The 21,357-nt window shown below is 44.3% G+C and overlaps 1 protein-coding gene across 1 annotated transcript in view; it reads left to right on the top strand.

Moving 5' to 3' along the window:
* KLB (klotho beta) overlaps nucleotides 1–21,357 on the top strand; it is a 385,009-nt gene that overhangs the window by 202,889 nt on the left and 160,763 nt on the right. Inside the window, exon 3 of the mRNA XM_069631786.1 lies at nucleotides 5,405–5,673. Within this exon, the coding sequence (XP_069487887.1) occupies nucleotides 5,405–5,673 (269 nt within the window). The remainder of the gene's footprint in view (nucleotides 1–5,404; nucleotides 5,674–21,357) is intronic.

Below are 21,357 nucleotides of genomic sequence, written 5' to 3'. Positions count from 1 at the left end.
CTTTTGGTTCAGGAAACCATGATGGTTAAAGAGATCCACATCGATGAATTCAACACATATATCTCACCGGCCTATAAAGGTCCTTTCGGTAGACCCTCTGGAGGGCTTGCGATCTTCATAGACAACACTCTGAAAGCACAATCAAAACTGATTTGTTTCCTCACAACAATTGTTGGCAATTGAATTGATTATACAGGGCAACATACACATCTCTTTCTTGATCATATGTCTCTATTGGAATCCGGCAAAGTCATTGCTTGATTCGATCTTTAGAGAAATAGAGAGACTTTTAGAAGATGCACTACTTAACAACCCAGACTATGTGGTAGTTTTAGGGGGAGACTTTAACTCCACCTGCAAGTATGTAGGTGGTTTCAATCAATTGAGAGCAGTACGTAATGGGACAGCTACCTCTATTAGTAGAGGGCAAAAGCAGGTATCCTTCTTAATGGATTGGGACATTCAATTTGTTGAGACTAGTCGCAATGCATCTAACTTGCCCTGGAAACGTGGATGTTACAACTCTTATATTGACTACTTTTGTGTCTCCATAAATTTGCTGCATCTGTGTCAACCGGTGACTATGCAACACCCTGGTCTCAGTGATCATTAACTAGAATGTGAATTTAGAGCACCACCTACATGAAAACGTCCCTGCACTTAAGCAAATCGAATTTGACTGTTCAGATATCTCCCGTTGTTGCAACTTAAAACTATGTCAACAACTCACTAATATGGTTCTTCAAGAAATTGTGTGGTGGACTGATGCACATATGTCAAGGAGAGACTTCAGAGAAGTAGAGCAACCGACGAACTCTATCATTACAACAAAGCTTAAATTCCTAGCTAATCGTTAAACTAATAACCACATATGTGATAAACACACATATAACACAGAGGTGGCTGATTTAAAACAAAAAAAATAAGGATCTACGGGTACTTAGAGGGATGATACCGCACTCATGATATGATATGACATGATTGGTTATTTATAACACGCTTAATACCCAGAGGTTTCTAAGCGCGGACCCGGGGATCAAACCTGTGTTGTTCCGTGTCGTCTTGCTTCCACGTTGCCCCTGAGCTATCCTCCAAATTCATCCCAGTATACTGCTGGTAAAAAACAAATCATGCAGAGGTTTAAGAATAAAATCAAAGCAAATAAAATCAAGTTGCACAATGCTGACAATCAGAAATTAATACAGCATATATATAAGCACAACTCCAAATCCATTTGGGCGATTATTAGGAACGTGAACAAAAACCCTTCTGCTGCACTGAACACTTCAATCTTGGCAGAGGAATGGAAACTCCATCTCTCAAAAACATATCAAATACCTATGCTGTACTCTGATGCTGTATTATCCACCTTTGATACTTCTATTATGGGGTTATGTCAATAGTCTTTGAAGGACGTTGACTGGGCAATAAATAAATTTAATTATTCAAAAGCTGCAGGTCCTGATGGGATTCCTTCCTGCGTGTTTAAGTCTGATCCATGCTTCTGGGCCTCTATTCTCAAACTGAAATTTTAATTCATTTTCAAATTCAAGATGATTCCACAATTGTGGCTCCTTTCTTTCATCATTCCCATCTAGAAAAAGGGCAATATATCCAACCCAGTCAATTATACGCCCATAGCACTTATGGACTATGCCTCAAAAGTTTTCTCAGTTTTGTTTTTGTACGATCTGGAAAGATTTATTCAAGAACATGACACCGTTCCAAAATTTCAAATAGGTTTCCCGACAAATGATGGGTACACCCCTCAACACCACTACCTTATCTCATATTCTTGAATCAACAAAGACATCTGATAGTGGTCCAGTATACATGGCATCATTGGATATGACATCAGCCTTTGGCTGTGTCATACGTAACCTTCTCTGGAATAAAATGGTAAAACTTGGTATCCATCGTCAACTTTTCAACTGTTTATTTCGCTGTTACACAACAATACTAGCTATAGGGTATGCATCAACCAGAAGGTTGCCTTAACAGATCCAATATCCACCTTTACAGGAGTCAAACAGGGCACTTTTTAAGCTTTATTTGTCTGATATTAATGATATCTGGTACAATGAAAAAAATATATTTACAGTCAGACTTGGCAAATTGCACATACATTGGATGGCATTTGCTGACGACATAATTCTTATTGATAAGACTCCCTTTGGTTTTCAGCATAAATTACATATATTCTCTCTATATGCCTACAAACAAAATCTCCATTCCAATGCCAGTAAATCTAAGATTGTTATTTTCGCTCGGAAAAAGAAGATAAGCAATTTCAAATGGTCAATTGATGGATCCACTATTGAGCGTGCCATGCCGGGTAACTTGGATATAATCTCTATGGTACCTCATCTATCACCATGTGGAAGGATAGTCTTAACCTAAAATCTAGACTTCTGATTTTACAGATGAAAATTATTTTCAGTAAATATTGTACATTTTCAGTTCTGCCTGTAATAGACTTTTATATTCTAAAAGTAGAACCCATATTACTATATGGTCTCGACATGTGTCTGGTAGACTTAACTATCTTCGTGGACATATTGCAAGGTCGCATCTGGAAGCAAACATTGGGCCTAGCTAATTCTGTTCCCAATTCCATCCTGAGACATGAACTCAGACTCCCTTCCTTATCCTCAAAATACAAATGGAGAATGATGAATAATTATGCAAAGATTATCAATCCTCCACCTAACTCCATCTATGTTGATCTGGCTCAGAGGATTATCGATGCAAAGACACCCTCACTTTCATTGTATTGTAATAGAATGCAACTGTTGCTCGACAAATTGGATGTGGTGAAGCTAGACCTCACAACTCGCCCGGAATTTGTTAAAATAAATTGTATGGTATTGATTGGGTGTGTACCATTGATTTGATCAATCAATACAATTCAAACAAGGAATATGCAACCATTCTCAGGAAGAGAAGTCCACGATCTGCTTATCTTCTCTGTTTTTTTCTGTGAAAAGGCTTGTGCATTATATTTTAGATTTAAATTAAATCAATTTCACACTGATGACAGAACCAAACACTGGGAACCCAAGGATGTACTAAAGGAAAAAGCGGCACATATTGGCTGCAGATTTTGCCTATGTACTGACCTAGACAAAACTCTGAAACATTTTGTTACTGCATGCTCTTATTTTCATTCAAACAGACTACTTGCCTTTGGTAAATTCTTTACAGATGATAACAGTTTGTCACAGTCTTCTCTCTGACTTCGATGTATGTGGGGAAACAACATTTCTTTGGTTTTGTCTCTTATACGTCTTTGGTATGTAATCAATAACGAATTGCTGCTTGTGGATTTACAAACTGTTTAAGCTTGATATGGTAGTAATTTTGTGTCCTAAACAGCTTTAGATGTTTGTATTATTATGTGCATGTCACTTTAGTTATTTTCTGTCTATGCAAATGCACTTATGTTTCATGATATCAATTTGCACATTTGCTACTTTGCACATAGTACTTTCAGAACTTGTGAATCGGATATATTGTATTCTACCTACAAAATGAAAAATAAAATATGGTAATGTTTTTCAGATTTTATATATTCATGGAGAAAAAAAACTATAGGTTTTAACAATATTTGTCATTTTCATGGTTTTAAACAATATTTGTAAAGTTGGATGTATAAACCACATACAATAAAATACAATAAAAACAAAATATATATATTGGCCACACCTCTATCAGATTCAGTCCCACTTAATAAAAATCACTGCCTGCAGGACCCTGGATTGATCTTTAATGGGTGGCACTGGTTGGTGCACCTCCAGAGTGCATGTAGGATGTACATTGTGGAGTTAATAATGCTGACACCAGCCAGTGGACCCTAACAGCCACCCATTCAAGGGTTAACTACAGAGGGAGAGCAGGATACTTGTATACTTTGACCCTGAGTCCTTATGTAAGAGACATCAGGATAATGTTGGTAATGAGGTTAGGGAAGGTGAAGTAAGACACTAGGACAGAGTAGGACTGTTGGCCTCATATTGTACAGAGCCCAATAGTATTGTTAAGTTGGGTCCCTGGCCAATAATGACACTGACATCTTAGCTGGAGCAAAAAACCTCTTTATTCTGCTCCTGGTACATCAGGTCAAGTACATCCAGTCAGGTAAGTCATAGGGATAGGAAACATCCACCAGCATCCTCTCTCAGTGATCACATCTTCTCAACTGACATTCATGGAACCCACTCATAACACAACATTATCTCACTCTGCATTCCAGGTCAGTCACTCACAGCATGCCATCCATACAAAGCAGGGTGCAGGTAAAGCTAGTCATAATGTTTAAAAATTGGTGACAAGGCAGGCGCTCTGTTGCCAGACAAGTTTAGCTTCTCCTCCAAACGCATGTTTTAATGACTCCATCAATCTTCAGGGAGGCTGTGTTTCTTTGCTTTTTCAGGTGTGTCTTCATTTCCTTTTCAGGTGTGGCAGGTTAATTGACTCTAAGGATTCTGGTACTTGTATTTTTCGCACTTTATTTTTCTTGCAGGTGGCTGGAAACAACGCCCTTCAGGGCACAAATCTTCCTCTTGATGGGGAGAGGGGGAAATCCATGGTTGTGGCTCTCCATTGTAAGGCATGATGGCCCTGCTGTTGCTGCCTTTTGAGCCCGGGCTCCTGGAACAATGTTTAAAAATTGGTGACAAGACAGGCGCTCTGTTGCCAGTCAAGTTTAGCTTCTCCTCCAAACGCACGTTTTCATGACTCCATCAATCTTCAGGGAGGCTGTGTTTCTTTGCTTTTTCCGGTGTGTCTTCATTTCCTTTTCAGGTGTGGCAAGTTAATTGACTCTAAGGATTCTGGTACTTTTGAGCCTGGGCTCAAAAGGCAGAAGCAGCAGAGCCATCATGCCTCACAATGGAGAGCCACAACCATGGCTTTCTCCCTCCCCCCATCAAGGGGAAGATTTGTGCTATGGAGGGAGTTGTTTCCAGTCACCTGCAAGTAGAATAAAGTGTGAAAAATACAAATACCAGAATCCTTAGAGTCAATTAACCTGCCATACCTGAAAAAGAAATGAAGACACGCCTGAAAAAGCAAAGAGCAAAGTAACACAGCCTCTCTGAAGATTGATGGAGTCATGACAACGTGCGTTTGGAGGAGAAACTAAACTTGACTGGCAACAGAGCGCCTGCCTTACCAATTTTTAAACAAAGTTAGTCATAACAAGTATCTTTAGGCAGAGGTCTACCTGGTGGAAGCATAGATATCTGAGACGTGCCATTGTTTATGTTTATTTTTAGACCTTATTATAGAAATGTAATACACATGTCTTTTTGATTTGTGATACCGTTGAATATTTTCTGTTTCCCTTTCAGGATCCAGTGTTCTTTTTTTTTTCTAATCGTTGGGTTTTCTTTATATCTCACAGCTATAAAATATGATGATGTCAACGTGTTCGGCTACACAGCCTGGTCACTGCTGGATGGATTTGAATGGCAGCATGGCTACACCATTCGGCGTGGCTTATATTATGTCGATTTTAACAGCGAAAAGAAAGAAAGGATTCCAAAATCTACAGCCCGATTCTACAAGCAAATTGTTCAACACAATGGCTTCATTTTGAAAGATTCTTTGGAGGCTTTACATGGGCAATTTCCCTGTGACTTTTCGTGGGGTATTACAGATTCTTTCCTTAAGGTAGGCATTATAAATTATAAACATATACATATGTATATTACAGTATTTGTATTTGTATTTTATTAGGTTTATATAGCACTTTAATCCAAAGTGCTTTACAATATAACAACAGGATACAATATAGCAAGGAGCTCACGCTTACTCACAGCCCAAAATTTAGCACCCTTCTTGCAGGTTCCTGGTCTTCAAGCCCCCTTCTCTAAAGACCCAGAAACTCTAGCCAACACCTTCAAAGAAATCGTCACCCAAGCAGTTGACTCCATAGCTCCACTTACCCTAAAAAAGCCAAGAAAATCAAACACTCTAATGCCTGGTTTTCAAAAGAACTGCTTGACCAGCGCTCATGGAAGAGGGCTACACTCTCCGCGTGGAAAGCTAATCCCTCAGAAGTCACAAGGAATGCCTTTAAAGCCATGTCCATCTCCTATAAAGCCAACATCACCGTAGCCAAATCCTCAGCATTCAACTCTAGGAACAATGACACCAAATCAGGGTCCAAAGAACTATTCACTATCTTCAGGGAATCTGAAAAGCCCTCTGTGCCACCTCCCTCTCTCCTTAAAGATGAGAACTGGTGCAACAGCATTCAGTCAGCCATGCTTGATAAACTCAACCTACTCCAAACTAAAATCCGCGGCCACCAAAAAGCTCTCAACAACCTCATAGCCAGCCTACATAGCGTTACACCTAAACCCCCGATGACTAGAACCTCCCCACCCTCCACCTTCCACTTCAGAGATATGACCGAACCTGAAGTGATCACCCTGCTCAAAGCCATCAAACCCTCTAACTGTAAAGGTGACGCCTGTCCTGCCCAACTCATCAAAGACTCGGCACAAATCCTAGCTCCTTTCCTTACTGCATTCATGAATTCGTCCTTCCAGTCTGGACACGTTCCATCTGGCCTTAAGGAAGCATGGGTTCGCCCGCTCCTCAAGAAACCTTCCCTTGACCCAACGGCCCCAGGGAACTATAGGCCCATCACCACTGTCCCATTTTTACTAAAAATTCTTGACAAAGCAGCCTACCTGCAAGTCCAAGAATTTTTGGAAGAGAACCGTCTTCTTGGACTACGCCAACCCGGCTTCCGCACCCGACACGGCACTGAGATGGCCCTCTTAGACCTAAAGAACAAAATAGGTGATATTAGAGACACAGGCAAACCTGCGCTCCTTCTGCTCCTTGACCTGTCAGCAGCCTTCGATCTGGTTGATCACAACACCTTGTGTCACCATCTAGCTACTGAGGCCAACTTTTCCCCAAAGGCATGTGAATGGATCACCTCCTTTCTCCAGCAGAGAGTCATGAAGGTATTGTCTGACACTGCCGTGCCACCCCCAGCCACATTCAATGTGGCGTCCCACAGGGTTCGTGCATTGCACCTACCCTCTACAACCTCTTTACAAGACCCTTATTCAGCATCCTTGACGCAATGCACATCTCATACACTAACTATGCTGATGATACGCAGGTGCTTATTCCACTCACAGGGGACTATGACGCTGAACTTACTACACTCACCTCCATTTACTACACCATCCAATCCTGGATGGCGGACAATTGGCTCTGCCTCAACAGCAAAAATACTGAGCTCCTGCTCATAGGATCACCCACTACCTTGGGCAACCTCGATGAGCAGTACTCTTCCTTCGCAAATTGACAGCACTCCCATCAAAGTCTCTAACAATGTCAAGACCCTGGGAGTCTACTTGGACGCCGACCTGAACATGGATAGGCAGGTTAATGCCATTGCCTCATCCTCTGCGTACTATACCAAAGTGCTAAACGCAGCCAGACCCTTCCTTTCCCGTGAGAACTGCCTTACTATTGAAAGGGCAATAATTGGGTCTAGGCTTGATTACTGCAATGCCCTCCTCATTGGGACATCCCAAAAAAACCTTAACAAACTCCAGTTGGTGCAAAATAACGCACTCAGGGCAGCCACTGGAACATCCAGAAGAGACCACATCTATGAAGTGAGAAAACAGGTCCATTGGCTTCCAGTCAAAGAGAGAATTGTCTTTAAAACCCTCGCCATCACTCACAAATGCCTCCATGAGCTTGCACCCCCATACCTATCACAAAGAATCACCAGGCATACTGCCTCAAGGCCCCTCAGAGAAGGCTATTCCAATACTATCCTCACACCTAAAATCCGGACAGCCCGAGCAGGCGGTTCCAGCTTTCTGACACTGGCCGCTGCACATTGGAGCGCACTCCCTCCTCACCTGAGACAGATCGAATCCCACCAAGTGTTCCGGAAAACCATTAAAACTAAGCTGTTCAACTAAAAGCTATAAATTGGTACCACCCATCTTAGGTAGAACCAGCATATTGTTCTCTATCATTCTGCATGTATGTAATCTGTAACCTGTCATGCTATGCTGTATCCTACCGGGAAGCCTAAGGCGCCTCAACCTGTATGTCAAACTTCTTACATATTCACATATTCTTGTAACAGCGCCTCGATGTCCCTGGGCTGCAAGTGCGCGATACAAATGCAAATAAATAAATAAATTAATAAATAAGGATACAAGAATAAAGAATGAAGCATAATAACAATCATGAGACAAACCAGCGAGACAATATAAAAAACAATTTACCTAGGTAAGGGAAGGGATAAGGGAAGGATGAGGAGTGGGGAAAGGAAAAGGTGGGGAAGGGAGATGGGTAGGAGGGAGAATAGGGGAGTAAGAGAGTAGGTAGGTAGGAAGGGAGATCAGGGGGGGAATGGAGAAGAAGAGATTTTAGGGAGGTGCGGAAGGTGGAGTATGTGGGAATGGAGCGGACAGAGAAAGGTAAAGAGTTCCAATGTAGGGGGGCCAAGAGCTGAAAGGAACGGAATTGTGAGGAGGCACAAGGGGATGGGGAACCAGTAACTAAGAAGAGATCAGCGGAAAGGCCGGGAGGGAGTAAAGAATGAGAGGAGGGAAGAGAGATAGGGGGGGCAAGGTCGTAGAGAGATTTGAATACAAGACAGAGGAATTGGAATATAAGTTGGGAGTGGAAGGGAAGCCAGCCAAGGTAAGAGAGCAGAGAGGAGTCACGGGGGCAAGAAGACAAAGTGTACGGATAGAGGAGTGGTAGATGGATTTGAGGGGGGCAAGATGAGAGGCAGGGAGACCAAAGAGAAGGGGAGAGCAGTAGAACAGTCAAGAGAAGATGAGGGAGGAGATTTATTTGGACAGATATGTAATGAAAAGAGCAGACTATATGATTGCAAATTGTAATATTAGAGAGCTTCAAGCAAAACCACATTAGTCATTTCTTTGTGACGTTAGTGCTTTATGCAACTTCAGCTGCAAGTCTCAAGTTACTGATGACATGATGATAGAACGGTGCAGAACACTACATGCAATCCATTCTTCATAGGGTGATGTTGTCTTGTCCACTCATTTGGGAGAATTAATGTGGTTTTAGATGTAATGGACAGGGTCATACACATATGTTTGATAGCATCAACACAAATCGATGAGGGCCTCGCTCTTGTGAGACCAGAGGGTGCAATAACCCAACGGCAGGCATTTGTTCACCTTTATCTGAGGATTCACTACGCACTGCAGACAAAGGCTTGGGAACGTGGGTAGATCCTGTGTTACCATGCCTTTCACCGCGTTGAGTGGTGAATCAGGATCGATCGCTGTGATGTGTGCATGGTGGAGATCTGCAATGACAAACATGGCAACACCCATTGATTTCTGAATGCTGTCTGCTTATTCCTGGAACAGAATAAGTGGGCACAGTCTACAGAAATCCAGCCACTCAATGTGGGTAAGAATACTAATGCTTGAAGCTTACCGTTACTGAACACTTGGAATGTCCAAACGGTAGTTTACTGGGAATCTCAAACTGGAAGGATTCTGACAAAGTAAAGCTTACACGCATTGTAAAATTAAGGGCTTGCTGGAAATATCATACTTGTATCCTATTGGGAATTTCAAAAGGGAAGCTTAGTGAGAATGTCAAGCTTACCAAGTGCTTACTTGGATTGTTTAGTGTAAGGGAGGCATGGTATCGCAAGTATGACACTGACACAAAAGCTACAATTTGTAAAACCTTTATTGAAGTTTCAATGCGGTTGGACAAACTCCTACTTTGCACTATAGCCAGGACGGGAGTAGTCTCGGCCATCAAATAATAAAACAGTCCTAGTTGAGTCTGTCAAATCAAAATGGCCACCTATACTAACAAAAACCTAATGCCTGCCCTATATCTTTTACAAAAAGTGTAAAAAGGAGAATATCTATGCAAAGGAAAGTCAGTGTTAAAATATAAAGAAGAAATGTGGCTGAGTCAGCTTTCCTCCCCACGTTGGACAGCACGGAGTGAGGCGGTCACTGTAGGCAAGATAGCACACTCTGGCTCAGGCTCTTAACACAAAGGCAGTTCAAAATGTGGATCGTGGCCCACCTGACCTTCCATGTAAAGGTCTTACTTTCCAAAACACAGTTCACCAACAGGTTCACATCAGTCCCCCTCTGTCGGGCTCTGACCATTCACAGCAAAAGTTCACGTCGGTCCCCCTCAGTCAGGCTCAGACCTTTCAAAGTAAAGGTTCACAACACTTGCAGGGGCTCACTTCCCCAAGCTTAACGCATATCCTTTATGGGTTCCTTTCCCCCAACTTATTACACTTCCGGTCTCCCTCAGTCGGGCTCGGACCGTTTCCTGATGTCGAAGACTTTCAAATGTGTGTGGCTTTTTTTCTACAGACCTCCGTAGCACCACTTCGACTTTCCAGCTTTCAACTCACACTCCTATGTTATTTGCCCCAGTGCTGCCTGGTCTGGGTAGTTCACTGTATTATGCACCAAAGTTCAATGTTCACCTTTTTTACTCGCCCCTTTTCTCCGGGTTAATTTCAGTCACCTCGCATTTACAGTTCATTCACTTTATCGCTACAAATGTTTCACCTTTCATGGAGTCTTTCGAGTGGACTACTTCCTTACGCCGGACCACTCTGTTACTCAGTATCACTGACTTTACAGCTATCATTACTTCAAGGTTCCTTTGCAGGTCTGCCTTTCTTCGTGTCTCATCCACCTGCATGCAGCCTTCAATTGTACGATATAATGTTGCCACTTCATTCTTTTTTTGCACACACCGGTCTCTCATGGCGCTTGCCAACTCACCGGCTGTGTGCGTTTCTTTCTTGTCTTTACTGTCTTCCAGTTCACAAGTCAAGGTTAGTACCACAGGCTTGGCCTCACCTCCCCAACTCTCCTGAACACCCAGGAGGGTCGCTGGCATCCTTGTAACCAATGCAGCCTTCTTGTTTGGGATTCTGCCTTCACCACGTGTCTTTCGCTGCCTTTTGAAGGCAACAACCTACTGCAGGGAACTCCTGGGGTTCTCCACCTGTGGCTCTTGTCCCTCGGTCCATTGCTCTGCTCCAGTAGGTTTGCCTTTGCCCCGGATGTTCTGCTCTTGCTCAGAGTGCATCTCTATGTTCCGCCTTTTATACATGTGAGGAGAGCTAATTGGTATCAGATGTATCCATTTAGAGTCAAGTGCCTGACTTTGCCTGAACCAATTAGCGGGACATGTCCAATGTGATGTGTAAGAGTTAGCATTGTTACTCTCAGTCGCCCTCTTCCTCGGCCCAATGTTTGTGTGGCAAGGGAGGGAGTTGGTACATCGGAGAATCCTAAGAAATAGGAGAGATCATGGGCATGGGAAAGAGGGGAATACTGCGTCTCACCATGTGATCCTCCCACACTGGTCTATCCCTAGGGCCTGGATCCAAAAGGCGATGGCTGTGCCCAGGCCACCTGAGAGAGAGATCCCCAGGGACTAGCAGGTGAGACACCCTTTGTTTTCTCACACTAGATTCCTGGGAATGTCAAACTTGAACTTTATTGGCTGGGAATGTCAAGTTTACTGACAATGTCAACATTTGAGCTTAATGGGCACACCAAACAGGGAATCTATTTTGAACATCAAGTGTACTTGGATTGTTAACCTGTGAGTTTATTGTGAATGTCAAACCGGAGTTTATGGGGAATGCCAAGTGTACTGAGAATGTAAAACTACGATTTTTCTGGGAATATCAAACTGACAGCCTCCTGGGAATGTCAAGATTACTAGGAAAGTCAAACTGTGAACTTACTGGTGATGTCAAATCGGGAGCTAACTAGGAATGCCCAAATTGGGATCTTAGTGGGAATGTCAAACTGACACACCATTGCCACATATTACAGGCCACAGTGCCGACATGACATGACATCCAGTCCTCGGTTCGCCTGAGAGTAGAAGTGACAGGACCAGCCTTGAACGATTCTCAAACCCACTGAGAGAGCAACTAGTTTGAAACTACCAGGTCCCAAATAAACTGGGTACTTAGTACTACATCGCCCAAGATGTAGCAGATTTAGAAATCCAAAACCTAGAGCGGATTCTGGAGTGTTCTTCAGGGATTCAAGGAAACAGACACTATGTGGAAAACCTAGCACATCCATAGAGACCCCTTAGTCAATAGGTGCATATCCTCAAAGGGAAAAATCTAACTTATGCCAAACCCCCTTCACCCACAGCAGCACCTATGAAGGAGACTGGTATTCTCGCTCCCCTGTAACTGTAGAATTTAAGAATATAATTACTTTGTTCTCCTTTTCCAAAGGGAAACGATTTTTGAACAGGTGGGAACTTACGCAAGGTTTTCCTGTCCCACCCAAAAACCCACAAAATGAACTTCTGGGCAGTGGGACATCCAGGAACAGAGTAGCAGACAAACAACAGCTCTTCCAATTTGAAGACTTCCTTCCCCCAGGCTTGGTATAGGAAACCAATTAACTAATCAATTCAAGTGTTTACCTCAGGCAATGACGGTTCACGCAGGATCCCCCGCAGCCGAGCACAGATCCTTTTCTTTTACCAAATTAGTCTCCCTCAGCAGGCTCAGACCAATTGCACTGTATATTAAACCATCAAAGACTTTCGAATGTGCACAGGGTTTAGCCTGACCCATTGCAGGACCACTTCGATCTTAAGATATCCTTTTCTCACACTTAGCATCAGTTAGATACCTAACATAGACTTTCGAATAAGCACCCACGTGGTGTAGGACCACTCTTTCTACTGTATCTTTTCTTTGCCTCCCAAAGTTCAGTTACTCCTTTGGTTTCCAATTATATCCATGTGACTCGTCACATACGTCTCACACACTGTTCTCTTTAGATTTCTTCACACAATGTTGCTGCTTGCAATCTAGGCTCAAAACACAGGCTGGTTTGGTATCAGTCTCTCCGACTCACCGGCTGTGCGGTCTTTACTAACGCTGCTTTGTTGAAGGACCCAAGGACAGTACCATGGCAGCAATCGCTCCACCCTGCCTTGGTTATCGACACGGGAGAGCCCCAGGTACCTTCGACACACTGTGGAGGTTTGATCAGCTTTAGTTCCTGGTCTTAGATTTCTTACTTTCCAAGGTTCACGAAAGTAACAGTCTTTAAAGGCCAAGGGCACTTCCCTCCTTGCAACCATCTCTGGTCTCACCATCTTTTTCCTTGTATTAAACTGCCATCTTGGAGCTGCTTTTCCCTCGTGTGTTCTGCCTCGCTCTTTTAGGGTCTCCCTCCGCCGGGTTCGGACCCCTCTCTTCTAGTTCACATAGAAGACTTCCCTCTTCCGAGCTCGAGCTGCCTCTCAAAATTCACGGTTCTCAAAATATGTTTTTGGGAATTCCAGTCCCAGAATGCACTGTGATAATTTTGCTCCCACTTCACAGCTGCCCAAAATGGCATTCCATGATTTTTGGAGCTGCAGGAGCCAAAAGGGGAATGTTCAAATGAGGTCAGGTTCTCACATCATTATCATTATCCTTATCCTTAACTCCTGCCCCTCAGAGACCTGGGTTCATCTGCCTGACCCAGCGGAGGGGTTTTGCTGTGGGTACCGCCAGGCAACCCCAGCTGCCCCTGGTCTTGCCTTCTGTAGGTACATTTCCCTACCCACACTGCGGTCTCCTCTCAACCCACAGGGCCATTGTGTGGGCGGTTTTCTCCTCCTCCAGGTCTCCCAGGGTCTCTGCAGCTCCCTAGGTCTTTCCCCTGCTTCCTGGCACCTTCCAGCATCCCCAACTCGGTCAAAAAGTGCCTTTGTTTCCACATGTTATAATTCCTGGGAGAGGCAATTAGGTTCAGGTGTGCATATTTGTAAAGGGAGGCTTGACTTTGCCTGGCCTCATTACTGGGACAGTCTGCTGTCAATAAGAAAGAGTCTGTCTTCTGTCTCTGATTCTCACTGTTCTCCTCAGTAATCTTCATCCTCCCAATCCCTCTCCTCCTCATCTTAGTGGTTGAGAAGTCAGTAAATCCTGTATAGTAGGATGGGGAAGAGGTCATAAAGGAAAGGGGATACCACGTCCCGCCATCCGGTGCCCCTGTCCTATTCCCCGAGGATCCCTCACCCAGGTGATCCTCCAGAACTCGTCCACCCCCAGGAACTGGATCCAACAGCAATGGCTGTGTCCTTGCCACCTGGATGACAAGTCCCCAGGGACTAGCACGTGAGACACCTTCTGGTTTCTCACAGGTCCTTCCCAGTTCTCAAGAACTATGCCTGGACAAGTAACACCCCAGAGGCCAACACTCCACATTCCAGGCACGTACACCAACATTCCAGCATTCTTACATACAGAAGACTAGTAACCTGCGAGCAGAAAACTACAGGGTGGTTTGGTGGATCAGGTGGAAGGTGCTGTTTGAGAGTGGATGGGTGAGAACTGCCAGGTAAGGAGTCTCAAGGATGCTGGTGTGGTGTACTCCAACAGGGTGTATGCCAATGGATGATTTCAAACACTCCTTCCATCTTCCATTTGCTGTCCTTGGTTTGGATGCTGTAGCCTGTGAAAATGTGGAAATTCTGGATGTTTAGGGAGGTGGTACTGAGCAATGTGTCTGTGTTAAAGATTGTGTGTCGTTTGTGGGTGGTGATGAGGTCGGTACTGTCTGCTGCATATACTGTGGAGTTAGTATTGATAAGCATGAGGTTGTGTTCGTTTGTTTTGGAATGGATCGTTAGTGGTAATGAGTGGGATGTGGATGAGGTTTTGTGAGTTGGAGGTGCGTAGGAGTGATGTGCGGACGGGTTGCGTGTGCTGCGATTCACATGTAGCTGGACTACCTGGTTTGCGTGAAGCAGGTATTCTGGCCCTTTTCCAGTTATAAGTGAATAAAATAGAAACTTCCCTTTCTTTTCACCTGCCCTTCACCTCTGATGCCTGGCATAAAGAGTGGAACACAAATGGAAGGGGAGAAAGATTAGTAGTGATTGCAGGTGGGAAGGTTTAGGGCAACTGTCGCCTCTGTAAACAATAGAATATTGTTGTAGCCTTTGCAATGCAAATATTAACACATATCTACACTAACTGGATGGAACTGAAAATAGCCAGGCTTCTTCTATAAAGCGCAGGAAAATTAGTACTGCTGAGACCTGGCCAATATCGAGAAAGTCAGGAAAAATACCATGGATCAAAGACAGATTGATTAGGTGATACTGAACTGATACAATATGATTCAGTTACATAAAATACAATGTTCATCACAATGTTTGGCTTCTTGTTCATGATTCATGCTTACTCGATGATAAATATTACTTTGTGAGACTTCTCTGTGCATGCATCTCTGCATGTGAGTAAACATGACTCTACCAGCCATCACCAGAGGTGATCCGCCCCCTTGGGTGCATCTCTTAATTTTAGTTTTTTGATAAATGAATTTTGTCCTGTTGTCTCCCAGCCCCCAGAATGTTGCAATGATGCATTCTGGCTGCACGTACTGAGGCCCAAGCCCTTAGAAGCACCTGGCCTCACAGGGTGGTGTGACAGCAGTGAAGAAACTGCTTTGGACACATAGCCTCATTAGGACCCAGGCGGTAAGGGGTTTACGGCGGCGTAAACAGCGCCGACCCTTACCGCCTGATTCCGAGGTCCCTTAGCGCCATGGAGGTTTTAAAACCTGCTTTTAGCAGGTGTTAAAATCCATGGCGCTAAGGGACCTTGTTGTTAATTACGCCACCATAATTTACGGTGGCGTAATTAACGCCTTCCCCACTCCCATTATGCCCTATGGGGCAAAAATGGGAATGGGGAAGGGTAAATGGGTTAATGGGGATTTACCGCCCCACTCACCTCGGAATGGGGCGGTAAGTCCGCCAACCACCATGGCGTAAACGTAGTTTACGCCATGGTGGTAAAGGTACGACCCAGGCGGTAACTTACCGCCTGGGTCGTAATGAGGCCCATTGTGACTATGGAAAAGGAACACAGGCTGAGCACTGCACTGAGGAAAAAGGCAGCCGCCACCCCCAGTGTAATGCTCAGAACCCTTTACCTATTGGGCCTAATGAGTGGGCTGGAGAGTGTTGGGTGGACCATGGGCCCAGGCGAAGGCCTCTGGTCAAGGCCGTACTGAGCGAAATGGAGCAGGGAGGTGAGGCCATGGCAGAATATACTGGATATCAGAGTCCGCTGCTGGAGGTTAAGGCAGCCTCGGCAAGGAAGGCTGTAGCGAACTAATAGAGTACGGAGGACAGAGCAGATTCCCGCTTGTTGGGGTCATGAGCCCTGTGGAGCCACTGATTAATGAAAAGCAAGCATGGTAGGAGGGGGAAATTATTTCTTCGCCTGCTTTCCTGTGATCAAACCGCCATTGCTAATTAGTTCATCACCTGCTGTCTCAATATCGTCCTACTCTTGATGAGGATCCATCATTGTTCAGGCTCTGGGCTAGTCATACACAAGGCTGAAATTATCAAATGTGTTAGGGAGAAACTTCTGTGAGATTCCCAGAATGAAGAAAAAGAGAGGCTCTGGGAGGCAGGGAGACTACATTGCCCCATATTTGGGATATCGTCAGCCCCTCCGCCAAACAAACCGAAAAGAAGCCTACCATATCGCGGTGGGGCAAAAGCAATGTCTGGCCACAGAAAATCTCCAGCTGATAATGCATTGGGCGCATCCTTAGCACTGCTAAGAAAACAGGACTTATTGATTTTTATTGGCATTTCAAATAAACATTACCATGGCAGGAATTACAATAATTCCATCTCCAGACCAATAACAAAATATAAAGAAACATATATAAGAAACAGCTTGCCTACACTTTTAGTCCCAGAGCGAATGATAGCCATAAGAAATTAGAATGTAATCCTAAATGTCTCTATTGGCACGTGTAGTACCTCCCTGTCCCCAGCAATCCCAAAAAAGAACCACATGCCCCAGTCGTAGCAGCTAAGAAACAGAATATTTCAGCACTCAAGTGGATTCACCGTTCAAGGTGGCATAGCATCAGAAGGAAAGAACAATGGGCCTCATTCTGAGTCGGCAGTCCGGTAAAACAGTGTTGGTTTCATGGTTACCGCCACTTTACCGGACCGGCCGACTACGGGTTTGCCGGTAGGGCACCTGGGGTACCTCCAGCTACAAGCTGGAGGCAAGCCAGGCTCCCTAACGGCAAAAAGCCCTCATTACCGGCACCAGCATATCCCCTCCTGGAGTCCTATGAGGCTCCATGAATGGGGATGTATACTGTCACTCCAGTACCTGTAATCCAGACTGGGTGCCGGAAATAGCAACATTTGCAGGTATCCTGCCGGCTCTACCACCAGGATACTGGCAATGTCAGAATGAGGCTCAATGATTGTATAAGCAAGTTCCAAGACAGAATATTATCATTCAAATCTCGTTAGTAGGGAGTATATGTACAGCAGACATGTTTCAAGTGACCATTTAAACCTGGTAATACCCACAATTTCCATTTTCAGCTGAATGTTAACCTCAAAAATACGCGCCACCAAACAGGACCAGAACATGTGCTTAAAATCCGCAGGGGGGTGCCGATCAAGCAAATCTAGCTACTCTTTAAGGTGTAATGAAAGTTCTATGGAGGATATAGAGTTGTATAAGCTTATGTGGAGCATTCCTCCTAGATACCTTCTGTGCATACAATAATCCATTATCGCACTCCATCTCCCCAATCTCTGTGCCAGAATTCTTCTCCATAACTCTTTCCCCTTGAGCTCACCATTATGCAATCTAGCCAGCAGTGTCCAATACCATCTGGACACAAAATGCCCACCCTCTGCTAGGTCGTATAGTACTATAAGCTTCTCGTCAACTTCCGGCTCTTCAGGTAAACACTGCCATTAGGACTTTGCCGTCCACACCAGTCTAATGTACATCCGGAATTGTCCTGAGTGCACTCACTATTCCTCAATCACCCCTGTAAATTCCAATAATACCCTATCACAAAGCATATCTCCCATGCATGGCTACCTCAAAGGAAGATGTAGGCAAGGAAACAGCGGATGGAATCAAGACTGCAACTAAAGTGATTAACACTATCCTGGGGGACACGAGGCACTAGCTAGCAGCCGCAGGCACTGGAGCTGATGTATAAGAAGCAGCAATCAAGGTGCTACTGGCAGGGCTGTAAGAGACAGACATCCAGCCGAGGTTCCACAGGGAAGCATGAGAATTGGCTGCAAGCAGACTTGAGGGCTTTGAAAACTGCCAACGGTGGAAATGCATATAATTCAAAGGCCTGATTGAAGGCATTGAAGGGATGGTATACAGGCCTGGACTTAGAGCCCACTAGCACAAATCTAGACCTGCAAGCGGCTAGTATACTGCTAAGCGTTCACAGGGTTAGGAAATGGTCAATGGTGCTGAAACATTGCAGAAACCAGCCTCAGACGCTTGCAAAACTGTATTAGTGTTAGCCCATTCCTCAAGCCTTAACAGTAAGTGTTTCTGCTAAAGCGTCCACCATACACATCCAATAGTAGGGTGATAACAGCGATGGTCAGATAATGAGCCTATCATGAAGAATGGAACAATTAGGCTTTGTTTCCAAGAGAAAGGTATAATGCACGAATATGCAGTTGGATTAGAAATCTACTCAAAGGGCAGAGAAGACCATTTTGGGAACCAGCCAAAAATCTCTGACCTTAAACCATCAGGGCCCGCACCCCTTTCCACATGATTTAATACAAGATAAAGGGTCTCATTATGAGTTTGGTGATATCTTGGCGGTAAATCCGCAGAGATACCACCAAACGAATTTACTGTTACTGCCACTTGGTCTAGCGGAATTACTGTCAGATTACAAGTGGCATTGGGGGTGTTAGTCCCCATTTATGAATTCCGGCAAGGTTTTTACTCCACCTTACCTCCAAGCTCATAATTTGGCGGTGCATTAATGGAGCAGTAATGCAGTGGTAACTCTGTTATCACTGCATTACCACTGTTTTTGGTCACACAGCGAAACTCATAATGAAGCCCAAAATCGCCTGTTGTGTAAATATGTCGTTCACATCATATTCAAGAGGTGAATTTTAGTTGTAGCAATTATATCTACAAGGATTCTCTGAAAACGTGTCATTCAAATTATTGTAGTATCCTCAATACTAGGATGCTGATACCCCTTGCAACTAATTTCCCCCCAAATGTTTGGAAACATTCTAATTGATTGCCCTATCCAATAAATTAATTGCTTACCAATACAATCATTTCTTTCTTTTTCAAAAGCTTCTTATACAACTATTTTAAAATGAAGATTTGTCCCAAAGTAAGAACCCCATTTTCACTTTCTAATTCAGATTCCATTCAAAAGCTCTACAGCAAGAGTGTCATGCACCGGTGAACCCTCGCAAGTCTCCTCCTCACCTTGGTCTTCTGTAGAGCTGTCGTGAGTCTCTGACCGCTTCTTCCTTCGAGGCCTCTTAGATTCCTTGACCTTCTTTTCCTTCTTTATCGTGGAGGTAAGGACGTGCTCCCCCGGAGGCCACCTTAGCCTGATGAGAAATCCAAGCCAAGGGGAACCCTGAGGAGCAAGCCCCCTTAAACAGGCAAACAGCCTCCTGGCACAAAAAACCCTGTATGGGATGGTACACTGGAACTCTCGTTGAGCAGGCTTTCGGAAGGAAAAGTAACTCTGGTGTATAAGTATTTCCTGGATTGCAGGAGGAGCTAAGACACCCATGCAGCACACTGGTGACTAATGCAGAAGAGTCTGATTCCTTGGATATGCCCAGGTAGCAACTGGCAGAACCCACAGATAAGTATGCTCCTTCTCTGAGGGATTGGGGTACAGTGCTTGAAGTTGTACCCTTCTTGAAGGAGTCAGCAGGTCCCGACTCGAAGAGTGGTAAGTATGCTGCTGGGGTAGACTGTCCAGCGGAGGACTAGGTAAACAAAGATCCGCCGTCCGGAAAGGAGACAGCCGGAACAGCGCTAGGAAGAGCCCGGCGAACGCGAGGGATGAGTGCAGGGAGCGGAAGCCTAGCGAGAAAGTAGGCTAAGAAACAGGTAAGAGAGAATAGGCGCACTAAGATGCAGAGAGAACGCAAGAGAGTGGGACTAGAACAGAAGTAGGACAGTAGAACCCCAGCATAAAGAGGCTGGGCGGATTACAAAAGAAAGTGCGAAGGATACAAAGTAGCCGGCAAGCCGGGAAAAGAGAATTATGACCTGCGAAGATGCGGAAGCGAAGACCAGGCAAAAGCTACCGAAGCTGGGAAGAGGAAACCGCAGGCCGCGGAGGAGAGGTGGCTGAGAGACAAGGAGGGAAGACGGAAAACCGGAGAAAAAGGAAGGAATCGGCAGAGAACTGGAAAGGAACGTAGACAGAAAAAAAAGGCTAACTGACACAGGAACTGCTAACGGGGTAACAGCAGCGGGATCCAAGAGACGGCTACAACACACCGTACCTCTGACACAGCCGGTAGATATGGCTGCGGTGGCGATCATGGATGAAGACTAGACCGTGCACCGCAGATGCTCTAGACTACGTGATGGACCCATGCTGGAACCTCCAACGCTGCCAGCACTTCCATGGGCGCAGCATGACAAAGAGTCACACCATGGGGCATCATTATAAAGCTTTGTCCTACTCTGGATATAACTTTCGTTGTATAGAATTCTTGCATGTAAATGGTTGCAATTAATTTCTCAAAGAAACATACCAGGCTTTTGGGTCAGATACATCATTTAAAATATTCTCATAAATGCATGACTTCTCATATAAATGTCTTCCCAAATCTTTTCTTACTGTCTTAGAATAATGGTCCAAAGTAAGAGAATTCATATTGTTACACAACGCTGGAAAAGACCATTTGCCTAGCAAAAGAAAGGTTATGGTCACTCTAATAGCAGTCTTGAACAGAGAAATCAATGGCATTTGTAAATGAAAAGAAGTCAACCAAACAGTCAATAATGGACGATCTATTACCAGACGTGTAGGTATATTTGGGTGGGATATTTTCTTGGCATCTTCCATTTAATTCGACCAACCCAAACCTCAACATTCAATTATCTATAATCCATCCTCTGGCATCATGATTTCATCTTAAATTATTTGTGAAGGAATCTTCCAGCACTCCTCCAGTGACCTTCTATCGCTAATTTCTCTTGTTCATGAGATTACCCAAAATGATATTTGAGATAAAAATAGATCGCCCCTACATACTTGATGGAAATAAAAAAGAATAGGGCTCAAATCCTGGCTTTTATAAATTATTCAATACACCCCTTCAGCTTCCCTACTTAACTCTCTTTTAACACTCTTAAACTTGCCTTTCTCATCAACTTTTTGCACCAATTAGTCTTTTCTTGCCTTTCCCCCCTATTTTGAGCAAGACATTTTTTTACGAAATGTCTGCCATTTGCAGACAACGAGTGACATC

The sequence above is a fragment of the Ambystoma mexicanum genome, chromosome 6q, assembly GCF_040938575.1.
Source record: "Ambystoma mexicanum isolate Mex_15411 chromosome 6q, UKY_AmexF1_1, whole genome shotgun sequence".
Taxonomy (NCBI): Eukaryota; Metazoa; Chordata; class Amphibia; order Caudata; family Ambystomatidae; genus Ambystoma; species Ambystoma mexicanum.
Note: the sequence above shows the minus strand (reverse complement) of the source record. Positions and strands in the feature narration are given on the sequence as shown.